Genomic DNA, 10,942 nt, shown 5'->3' with positions numbered 1-10,942 from the left:
CTCAAGTCCGTATGATTTGAGGGCCCAGATCCAGTAGTGCTTTGGGGAGTCTTCAGCCTTTTAAATCATCTCCCAGACCCTTACTTGGTGCCACAGTCCTGGCCTAGAAGATTTTCACCTGCCTCAGCCCCTGAAGTTTCTGGAATGGCCTTAAACTTGTTGGGCACAATCCAGTTCACCTGAGGCCAGCTTCTGGGGAACTTTATTTTTTTGGGGGTGGTGGCACCCAGCAGCACTCAGGGATTACTCCTGGAAGGCTCAGACTCAGGGGACCTTATGGGATGCTGGGGATTGGGTCAACCATATACAAGACAAACACCCTTCTTCGGTGCTATGCTCCGGCCCCCTAGGGCAATACTTATCTCTCACCAGTGATGCTAAACAGAGAGGATGGGCAATTACTGAAAGATCAACACTTGAAAGATCAACACTTAACGGGTCTATTTGAAGCCACTTATTTCCCGCAGTGTGACGGGTACATGAATCCCCTGATTCTGCACCTAATGTCTCCTCAAATTGGCGAAAAATCCCATCTTTGGCACAGTGGTTCAGTTTGAAGGAAGATGTGTCCGGTCTGGGACGTGGCTGGGCAGGAGTGACCATGCATGAGGCCCTGTGTGAGGTTCTGGATTCCACCTGCAGCAGCAGGAAACCCCAGACAGGTGGCAAGTCAACTTGCAGAGTTAAAATCCAAGTGGGGCAAAGGGTGATTAGAGCCAAGACAATGGTAACCACCTGGAGGGGTGAGGGGCCGGAAGGGGGGTGATGTGGGAGGCAGGTAGCCCCTAATTATTTTGATAAAAACGCTTTAGCGATTGCAACCTGACATTTCCCAAGTAACTCCGGACAATTCACAAAGACAAGAGTAGAGAAGGGCTGATGTGGGGTTTGAACCTCAAAACCCCGCCTCTACCCCCGCCCCCTGCAATGTTAGGAACCCCGCCTGGGAGAATAAAAACTGGGGGTGCTTCCAAGCCTCCTTAGGTCTATCAGGTGGTTAAGACTCAAGTTTGGGGGGGGGGTATTCCTGCCTCTTACACTCCCAGAAAACGATCCCTAATCATTTCTGACCTCCCAAAAGGGCTGCGGGGAGGGTGAAGGCTGAATCCCCTTCATTTCCATGCTTAGAAAACATGGGAAGACCCCCCCCCTTGAAAAATTTGGGGGTTAGGTAGGTAGTCTAGACAGCGGGAATAGGGAAGGCCTCCCCACCCGCCCCATCGGCGGAAGTGCGTCATCTCGCCCTCGCCGCCGAGCATCTTGGGAAATGTAGTCCAGAGGCGGAGGGGGCGACAGGAGAAACCCAGCGAGTAACCCTTTGGAGCCTGCAGAGCGGGAAGCGAAGTCTGGGCGCTGGACCCCGTTGGCCAGCGAGCAGCAAGCTGAGGCAGGGACCTGGGCCGGACGGACGCCTCGGGCCTCTCCTCTTTCCCGCAAATCTGAAGCCGACCTGGGGAGGGAGGGAGGGAGGAAGAAAGAGGCGCCTAGCGGAGCACCCGCAGGCCAAGCTGAGCTGACAGCTCGCCTGGGATTCATCCAATCAGGGTCCCCCCCGGCTTCGCCAACCACTTGCCCGAATTGCACGGAGGAAAGGGACTGAGCCTTCAAGAGCACAAGCAAATAAAATGAAAGCACAGCAAACCCAAGTTCCAAGTGGGTTCCTGTCCATCCAGGACCATTTTTTAATTTTAAAATAAAATTGAACCTGATTGATGGATTGATTGGTGTCTGAGTCACACCCAGCGGCGCTCAGAGACCCCTCCTGGCTCTGCACTCAGAAATCTCCCCTGGCTGGCAGGCTGGGTGGGTGGGTGGAAAGACCCCGGGCCTATGGGGACGCCGACATTCGACCCTGGTCCCTCCCCGATCGGCCGCACCGTCCCATACCATTTCTGCTCCTCGGATTGCTCGGACCCTCGGGGTCCCCCCCCCACCCCTTCCAGCGGCGCCTGCGGGCGTCTCGCGGCCCCTTTAAGGAGCGTCCGCGGCGGGACTACACCTCCCAGAAGGCCTTGCCGCGTGTTATGTAACTTTCCCTGCGAAGCGGCCTCCGGGGCAGAAGGAGGCGGCGGCGGCGGCGGCCGTTGGGCTTGCAGGAGCGGCGGCGCCCATCGCGGGGATCCGGAGCGGCGGCGCCCATCGCGGGGGTCCGGAGCGGCGCGCCCGGAGGCCCGAGGCCGGGCCTTGCAAGCACCCGGAGCGCCGGGGCGGTGGGTGGCGCCGCCGAGCCTCCCCGCAGCCGGCCGCCCAGACGTCTGCAGGAGGCGGGAGCGCAGTGAGCGAGCGAGCGAACGAGCGAGCCAGCGCGCCTCTGGGCCCAGGGGGCGGGGAAGGGGGGCCGGGCCTGGATCCGGCGGCCGGGGAGGCCGAGCCCGAGCCCGAGGCCCGCCCGCGGGGGTCCCGGGGGTCCCGGGGGCTTCCAGATCGCGAGGCGGCGGCGGCGGGGAGCAGCCGGGGGCCCCCGCAGGGCTCGGCCGGGCCAGCATGGCGTCGGTGCAGGCCTCCCGCCGCCAGTGGTGCTACCTGTGCGACCTGCCCAAGATGCCCTGGGCCATGGTGTGGGACTTCAGCGAGGCCGTGTGCCGCGGCTGCGTCAACTTCGAGGGCGCCGACCGCATCGAGCTGCTCATCGACGCCGCCCGCCAGCTCAAGCGCAGCCATGTGCTCCCCGAAGGCCGCTCGCCGGGGCCGCCGGCCCTCAAGCACCCGACGCCCAAGGACCTGGCCTCGGCGGCCGCCGCCGCCGCCGCCACGCAGGGCCCCCCGCTGCCGCCCCCGCAGGCCCAGCCGCAGCCCTCGTCCGGCACGGGCGCCGCGGGCGGAGCGGGCGCGGGAGGCGGCGGCGGCCTGTCCGGCCAGGACCGCTACGACCGGGCCACCTCCTCGGGCCGCCTGCCCCTGCCCGCGCCCGCCTTGGAGTACACGCTGGGCTCGCGCCTGGCCAACGGGCTGGGCCGCGAGGACGTGGTGGCCGAGGGCGCCCGCCGGGCCCTGCTGGGGTCCATGCCCGGCTTGGTGCCGCCCGGGCTGCTGGCCGCCGCCGTGTCCGGCCTGGGCAGCCGCGGCCTGACGCTGGCCCCGGGCTTGAGCCCCGCCAGGCCCGTGTTCGGCTCCGACTTCGAGAAGGAGAAGCAGCAGCAGCAGCAGCGCAACGCGGACTGCCTGGCCGAGCTCAACGAGGCCATGCGCGGCCGGGCCGAGGAGTGGCACGGGCGCCCCAAGGCCGTGCGCGAGCAGCTGCTGGCCCTGTCGGCCTGCGCGCCCTTCAACGTGCGCTTCAAGAAGGACCACGGCCTGGTGGGCCGCGTGTTCGCCTTCGACGCCGCCGCCCGGCCCCCGGGCTACGAGTTCGAGCTCAAGCTCTTCACCGAGTACCCCTGCGGCTCCGGCAACGTGTACGCGGGCGTCCTGGCCGTGGCCCGCCAGATGTTTCACGACGCCCTGCGCGAGCCGGGCAAGGCCCTGGCGTCGTCGGGCTTCAAGTACCTCGAGTACGAGCGGCGCCACGGCTCCGGGGAGTGGCGGCAGCTGGGCGAGCTGCTCACCGACGGGGTGCGAAGCTTCCGCGAGCCGGCCCCGGCCGAGGCCTTGCCCCAGCAGTACCCCGAGCCGGCCCCGGCCGCCCTGTGCGGGCCACCGCCGCGCGCGCCCTCCAGGAACCTGGCCCCGACCCCGCGGCGCCGCAAGGCTTCTCCGGAGCCTGAGGGCGAAGCGGCGGGCAAGCTGACATCCGAGGAGCAGCAGCAGCGGCACTGGGTGGCCCCCGGCGGCCCCTACCCGGCCGAGGCCCCCGGCGTGCCGTCGCCCATCGCGGCGCTGAAGAACGTGGCCGAAGCCCTCGGCCACTCCCCGAAGGACCCCGGCGGCGGTGGCGGTGGTGGCGGCGGCGGTGGGCGCGCTGGAGGGGCCAGCCCGGCCGCCTCCGCCGCTGCCCCGCCGCCCACCCCGCACCGCCTGGTGGCCCGCAACGGCGACACCGAGGTCAGCCCGACGGCCGGGGCCGAGGCGGTGAGCGGCGGCGGGCCCGGCACCGGGGCCACCCCCGGCGCCCCTCTCTGCTGCACCCTCTGCCGGGAGCGCCTGGAAGACACCCACTTCGTCCAGTGCCCCTCGGTGCCGGGACACAAGTTCTGCTTCCCCTGCTCCCGGGAGTTCATCAAGGCCCAGGGCCCCGCCGGCGAGGTGTACTGCCCCAGCGGGGACAAGTGCCCGCTCGTGGGCTCCTCGGTGCCCTGGGCCTTCATGCAGGGCGAGATCGCCACCATCCTGGCCGGAGACATCAAGGTGAAGAAAGAGCGGGACCCCTAGGCCGCAGCCCCCCTCCACCCACCGCCACCGCGGATAAATTATTCCCTGCCCTGCTGCCCCCCTGTATTTGCCCCCCGTCCTGTGTACATACCCCCTTCCTCAGTCCCCCTGGGGTCCCCTGGGGTAGATGCATCAGAGGGTGGGGGGAGAGAGAGAGAGAGACAGAGCTTGTGGCTTCTGGCCGAGGGGTGTGATGGGGTCCCCCAGCCCAGGCCCCTCCATTTTCCCCTTCTTCCCATCCCTCCCCTCCTTGGCTTGGCTTGGCTGCTACTTGTAGTTGGGGGGACAGGTGGACCACCCCCCCTATTCCTCCTGGAACTGGGGGAGGCCCCCCCCAGAAATCTCACTCTTTATAAACGAAGCAAAAAGCATTTATTTCCCCATCCTCCTTCCCCAAAATAAAACCCCGTACACCGCTCCCTTTTTCTTCCTTCAATAAACCGAAAGATGGTTTGGGTTTTTTTTTTTTTCTTCATCTTTTTTATCTCTCCTTTCCTCCCTTGGGTCCCCAAGTTGTGTGAGGAGCGGTGGCGCCCCCTGGGGGCCGGGGCGGGTCCTGCGGGTGTGAGGGAGCGCGGGCGTCGCTATACCCCCGCGTGGCCGGCAGGTGGCGCTCTCCGCCCGCGCCACCTGCAGCCGCTCCGACCCCGTTTGCCAGATGTCAGAATTGGGGTTCCGGGCTTGGGAAAGCTGGGCAGAGGGGGGCGCCCCGAGGCTTCCGAGGAAAGCGTGCTGGGGGCTTTTGGGGGGGTTGCACGATGGCCTTAAAAGGCTCCCCCAGGGCCCGGAGAGATAGCACAGCGGTATTTGCCTTGCAAGCAAAAGATCCAGGACCTAAGGTTGTTGGTTCGAATCCCGGTGTCCCATAGGGTCCCCCGTGCCTGCCAGGAGCTATTTCTGAGCAGACAGCCAGGAGTAACCCCTGAGCACCGCCGGGTGTGGCCCAAAAACCAAAAAAAAAAAAAAAAAAAGGCTCCCCCCAGGGGGCCGTATAGATAGCGTGGAGGTAGGGCGCTTGCCTTGCGTGCAGAAGGATGGGGGTTCGAATCCCAGCATCCCATATGGTCCCCCGAGCCTGCCGGGGGTGATTTCTGAGCGTAGAGCCAGGTGCGACCCAAAAACCAAAAAAAATAAATAAAAAAGGCTCCCCCAGGGGCAGGCGGAGGCAATTGGCCTCCTGGGGCCCCCTTTCCAAAAACCCCGCGCGCCCTGGCCGGCAGCATCAGAGCCGCGCCCCCCGCGGCCGCCGCCGGTGCAACGCGCGGCCTTGCCCCGCACCTGTCGCGGCTGATGATTAACCAGGACTTCCTGCTGCTGGCGTCACGGGGCGGGGCCTGGGCGCGCTGCGGGGAGGCAGGGGTTAATAGGGAGGGGCGGGGTCCTCAATCGGAGGCTCTGGGGTGTCTCTGGAGGGGGGGGGCACCTCGGCCAGCTGCTGGGTGGAGGTGGCGGCACCTGGCAAGGTGCGTCCTGCCCACCCCCCAGGGCACCCGGCTGGCCTCCAGGTGTCCCCAGGCCAGGTGTTCCCCCGGCTGAACCCCAGCGGGGAGAATAAAATAACGACCGACCGACGGAGCCTGGCCCCCTGTCTCCCCGCCACCACCACCCCCAAATGCCCGCCCCACGTGTCTCTCTCTCACAGCTGCCAAGCGTTGGAGGGACAGGACCCAGGTTGGGTTCGACCCAGGACATCCCCTAAGGTCCACCAAGCGCTGATCCCTGTGTGGCCTCCCCCCCCCAAGTGCCAAATATTAGGGATAACTCCAGGACTTGGGGATCCCCCAATCTGGGGGTCTCCAACTGCTGAAATCACCTGGTTCTTAAAGGAAAATGAGGGTCTCTGTTCCTTCCCCTCCTCCCCGCTCTCCTGCCACCCTGGCACTGCCAGCCGGGGCTCTGGGCAGGGCTGGGAAAACCACCCCTGATTAAATACAGCAGGCGATAAGGCTGGCTTGAGGGAGCCCTGGATGGAGCCCCGGACACGGGCTGCCCTCCCATCTGGTGACCTCTGCTGACCGCTGGCTCCAAAACCCCCAATCCCCGCCCCCAAAAGGGACCCCCTTTGTCCCCTTCCTCTGGGGCTGGAAGCCACATCCCAGTAAAACTTTGGCCCAGATTAGATGGTCCTTTAACAACAGCTGGTTCAGGGGGAGCAGGAGTCACCCCCAACCTGGTTGCTGTGTATTCTAGATAGAGGCAGGGTTAACCATTAACCAACACGAGGCCCCGACCTGTGTAGGCGTGAGGGGCTCCCCGCCCCCTCCCCCCAAAGCCTGGTGGTGTTCTGGAGAGGAGAGGGGGTCCTGGCTGTATTTGGGGATGGGGAGGAGATGGAAGAGGCTTGGGAACTGAACTCGCCAAAATGGGTGAACAACCTTCCTTCAAACTCCAAACTCCTTGCGAACAGAGACCAGCGTTCTGCCCAGTGTGTCAGTCATGGTGGCCTAGCCTCAGCTGAGCTCCTACCTCCTCCAGGAAGCCCTCCCTGGTCCTCCCAGCTGTGTCACCTAGGTGCCTCTCTGAGTTCTCCCAGCCTGACCTCATTGGGGTTTATCACAGAGCACTGGACATTGAGTTTTATGAGGGTTGTCTTGGTTACCATTGCATCTTGGGGCTACCACCGGGCCTCCACTGCAGCCCTTTCTCTCATAGAGCAGACCCGACACATGTGATGAGTCAGAGTAGCAGCAAGCCTAAGGGGGGGGGGACGACAATAAACCGAGAAAGGTGGACAGGCCAGGAAGAAGTAACTCTTGGATTAGAGCCATTTTTAATGGGGACCACTCACATACTTGGCCCTCGAGTTCTATGTGAGGGGGTCTCGGGAGGGAGCAAGGCTGGGGATCGAACTCGAGGCCTCACACACCCCAGGCCAGTATTCTTATCATTCCAGCCACATTCCTGGGCCCTGAGGTTGCTGAGGAAGTCTGAGAAGAGAGGAGTGGAGGAGCAAAGGCGAAGGGACCCATTGGGAACAGCTTATGTGGGTTCCTCATGTGGAAGGCTTATATTTTGTTTTAGACACATCCTGTCCGTGTTGGGTTGGGGGGACGGTGTGAAGGGGTGAGAAAAATATGATCATGAGGAACTCTGGAGAGCCCAGAATTCGTTTTGGGCCATACCTGACATTGCTCAGGGCTGACTACTGGCTCTGTACTCGGGATCACTTTCGGAGGTGCTCAGCATGGGATGCTGAGGATCGAACCCGGGTTGCCCACCGACAAAGCAAGCTCGCTCCCTGCTGTACTATCACACAGCTCCAAGTGTGCTTTTTTTTTTTTTTTTTTTGGGTCGGGAATGGCTCAACCTGGTAGTATTTGGAGGCTGGCTACTCATGGCACAGTGCTCCCTTGGTGGTCCAAACCCATGCAAAAACCTGTGCTCCCTCTGAGCCCATGGGCCAGCTCAGAGCTCCGGATTTTCTTTGCAGGGGGACACAATGATGGGTTACAAGCCCGGAGTGAGAGAAGTTGGGGCAGACGCAGAGACCTTGTGGGCGAGGTAAACTCCATTCTCCGTGGGCCCAGGACCTGGCACAAAGTGGCTACTGCGTGGGCGCCAGCTGGTACACCCCAAACCCACAGAGAAAGCCGGGTGTGAGGCTGCCAGGGAGAGAGACACAGGCAGACAGCAGCTTGCTGAGCCCCGCTGTTCATGGCGCTGCCCTTCCCCGCCCGGAAAGCATCCGTGCAGCTGGAAAAGTCTCCCAGGGCCCCCCTGCCCGCCTCGCCCGTGGCGTACCCGCTCACACCTCGGGCAGAGGAAGCTGGCAAAGCCCACAGGAACCTTTCAGTGGGGGGAGCAGGGCGGGCGGCGGCAGGGACGCAGGCGAAGGAGTGGCCGGCAGGCCGCGCTCCGCCGCTACACAAAGGCCCCAGTGTCTGCCCCACTGCCCTGGGACAGATATAAATAAGAAGTATATATACCTTTATAGATATACCGGCGGCTGGAGTGGCCGGGCCAGAGCACCGCTCCGGGGGACACTGAGGGGCTCAGAGACCCGCAGAGCCATCAGCCAGGCCTGAGACCCAGAAACAGAAAAAAATCACCAAGGGCCAAAGAGAGATGGAAAGAAAGAAAAAACCTAACCCGACCCCAAGAAAAGGGGCTGCAGAGAGTGGAAGGGGGAAGAAGCCACTAGTCATGGGCACAGCCAAGCCAGGTTCCATTCGTAGCAATGCATAGGGTTCCCCCCCCCCCCCACCGAGCCTTGCTGAGAGGGGGGGTGACCCCTGAGCACAGAGTCCTGAGCCACACTGAAGCAAAACAAAGAGGTGCAAGTAGACAGGGACTCAGGCAGGACAAAGGCCAGAGGAACCCCAAACCCAGCTCTGCAGAGGAGAAAAAAGCCACAGCTGGGCCAAGGGTCCCGGACACTAGCCAGGAACCTTCCAGACAGATGTGCGGGGACAGGGCGGGTGGTGGCTTGCTGGGGACCAGGAGGTTGGCGACCAGGTTGGGCCGAGGGGTCAGGGCTGGGGAGGGATGTGGAGGGACCCAGGGCGGGGCAGGCGGCCTCAGGGCCCCGCCGAGGTGAGGGAGGGGCCCGGGGCCGGATCTTGGTGTTTACCTGGGGCTGGCGTGGCAAACAGGAGCCGGGCCTGGCCCAGGGCAGCGGGCGAGGGTGGCATGGGCTGGGCCCAGCGCTGGCACCAGGGGGCCGGGCACACCCACCTGCGGCCTGGGCAGTGAGTAACACGGTGACACCTGGGGATGTGTGTGACACATAGGGACCGATATAGGCTGACCCGGAGAGAAGGAGTCACAAACACTTTCAGAGCCCCGGGGATGACAGAGGCCCACTGTGACTGACTGTTGCAGACAAGCACAGACGGCTGGATGGATGTCAGGACAGGGCCCAGACAGGCACGTGGGGACAGACGCGGGGACAGTGACCCCTGTGGCCATGCCCCCTCTGTGGCACTGTTGGGGACACACCGGCTTATATGCATCTTCCATCCGGAAGTCACCCCAGAACATCCAGTGGCAGAATCCCGCACCCCTAAACCACACTCCCAGAATGCTGGCTTTGGGGGGTGTTCCTTCCACGGGGCTACCGAGGGGAGGACTTCAGTGCCCAGGGGTGCAGGCTGAGATTCTGGGGCTCTCTCACTCAGCGTGTCCCCGAATCAGCAATAATAGAATGAGGGTGGTGAACCCCAAGACCTGGGCCATTGCTTTCTTCGTGGTCAGTCTTCTCAGGTGCCTCTTGATGCACACAGACCTCGACCTCACAATCCTGGGGGACCCTACGATCCCATCCGTGCCCCCCAGGCTGTGTCCAGCTCTCTCTGGGTGTCCCGGGCCGCCCGCCACGGCCCGGCCCAGAGCCTGGGCGTCCCCTCCACGCGCCCCACGTCTGCCCGTGGTACTTTTCCACGCTGGTCCTGTGCCGCCTGTCCCCGGGGTGGGGGGTCACACCTGCCCACACCAGCAGCCACCAATCGTGCGTGTGTGTGTGTGTGTGTGTGTGTGTGTGTGTGTGTGTGTGTGTGAGGGCCACCCACCCCACTGGCCGGCCACCTGAGGTCCCCACTGGGGCAGCCCCCAAGGCCCATGCCCGGGGACAGGAGGCCCCAGGCCTGGCCGCCCTGAAAGCCTCTTTCAGCCTGTCTCCTCCCGCCGCCACCGGCTCCTCCTGCGGAATAATATTTGGGCTGTTGGCCTGGGGTGGGGGGGGCGGGGGCCAGATCCGGAGGCCGCGGGGAGCAGCCAGAAACCACAGCGGCGCTTCCTGCCGCGGCCCCGCTCCGGGAGAGACCCCAGGCCCCAGGGAGGGGCGGGCGCCCGGGGAGACTGAGGGCCTTTCTCTGGGCCCAGTTGTTTTTTCCAGGAACCAGGAGGAATTCCCCGGCCTGCCCAGGACAGCGAGGCTGCTGGTGGGACGGGCCGACAGGGCCTGGGCGGCCTGGGAGCCAGCATGGCTGGGGGGTTGGGGTGACACGCGGCTGGCAGGGCAGGGCGGGCACAGGACAGAAATAGAGGCCCTGGCGGCGAGGTGGCAGGTAGAGACCGGAAAGCCAGGAGCCAGGGGCGAGCGGAGAGGGACAGAGGCCCCTTCTGAGCAGCAGAATGAGCCAGGCCCCACGAGAGGAAGAATCCAAGGAGCCCCACACGTAGCCCAGTGGGTAGACCCGAGTTCGATCCCCGGCATCCCATATGTTCCCCTGTGCACCGCCAGGAGTGATTCCTGAGCGCAGAGCCAGGGGGAAGCAAGCCCTGAGTATCGCTGCGTGTGCGGGTATGGCCCAGAAACTAGGAAGAATCCAGAGTAAGGGGAGATTAAGCCAGAAGAGGGGTGTGGGAGAGACAGGTTATGGGGGAGACCAGGTGAGAAGGAAGTGCGGAGAAGAAATGGAGCCTCTTGGGGGGGGGGAATCAGTGGGCAGAAAAGATAATGAGCCAGAGAAATGGAAACTCTCTCTCTCTCTCTCTCTCTCTCTCTCTCTCTTACACACACACACACATATACATGAAATACAAGTGTGTACATACATCTGCATGGAAGTCCACATGTACCCTATTTGGAGCCGGGCGCACGCACAACTAAGACAACTTTGGTCTTTACACTCAGAAATTTTTCTTGGCAGGCTTGGGGGACCAAATGGTATGCGGGAATCAAACGTGGGTTGGT

The 10,942-nt window shown here is 63.4% G+C and overlaps 1 protein-coding gene across 1 annotated transcript; it reads left to right on the top strand.

The window, feature by feature from the left end:
* The first annotated feature begins 2,441 nt into the window (after positions 1-2,441).
* On the top strand, positions 2,442-4,765 carry IRF2BP1 (interferon regulatory factor 2 binding protein 1). The gene has a single exon (XM_049787264.1). It carries the CDS (start codon positions 2,485-2,487, stop codon positions 4,306-4,308), a length of 1,824 nt encoding a protein of 607 aa, XP_049643221.1. The 5' UTR covers positions 2,442-2,484; the 3' UTR covers positions 4,309-4,765.
* The last annotated feature ends 6,177 nt before the right edge of the window (positions 4,766-10,942 follow it).

This window comes from Suncus etruscus, chromosome 14 (genome assembly GCF_024139225.1).
Source record: "Suncus etruscus isolate mSunEtr1 chromosome 14, mSunEtr1.pri.cur, whole genome shotgun sequence".
NCBI classification, from domain to species: Eukaryota; Metazoa; Chordata; class Mammalia; order Eulipotyphla; family Soricidae; genus Suncus; species Suncus etruscus.
Note: the sequence above shows the minus strand (reverse complement) of the source record. Positions and strands in the feature narration are given on the sequence as shown.

What these genes read in the sequence shown, in the direction of transcription:
- IRF2BP1 (XM_049787264.1), top strand. Translation starts at nt 2,485, where the DNA reads ATGGCGTCGGTGCAGGCCTCCCGCCGCCAGTGGTGCTACCTGTGCGAC.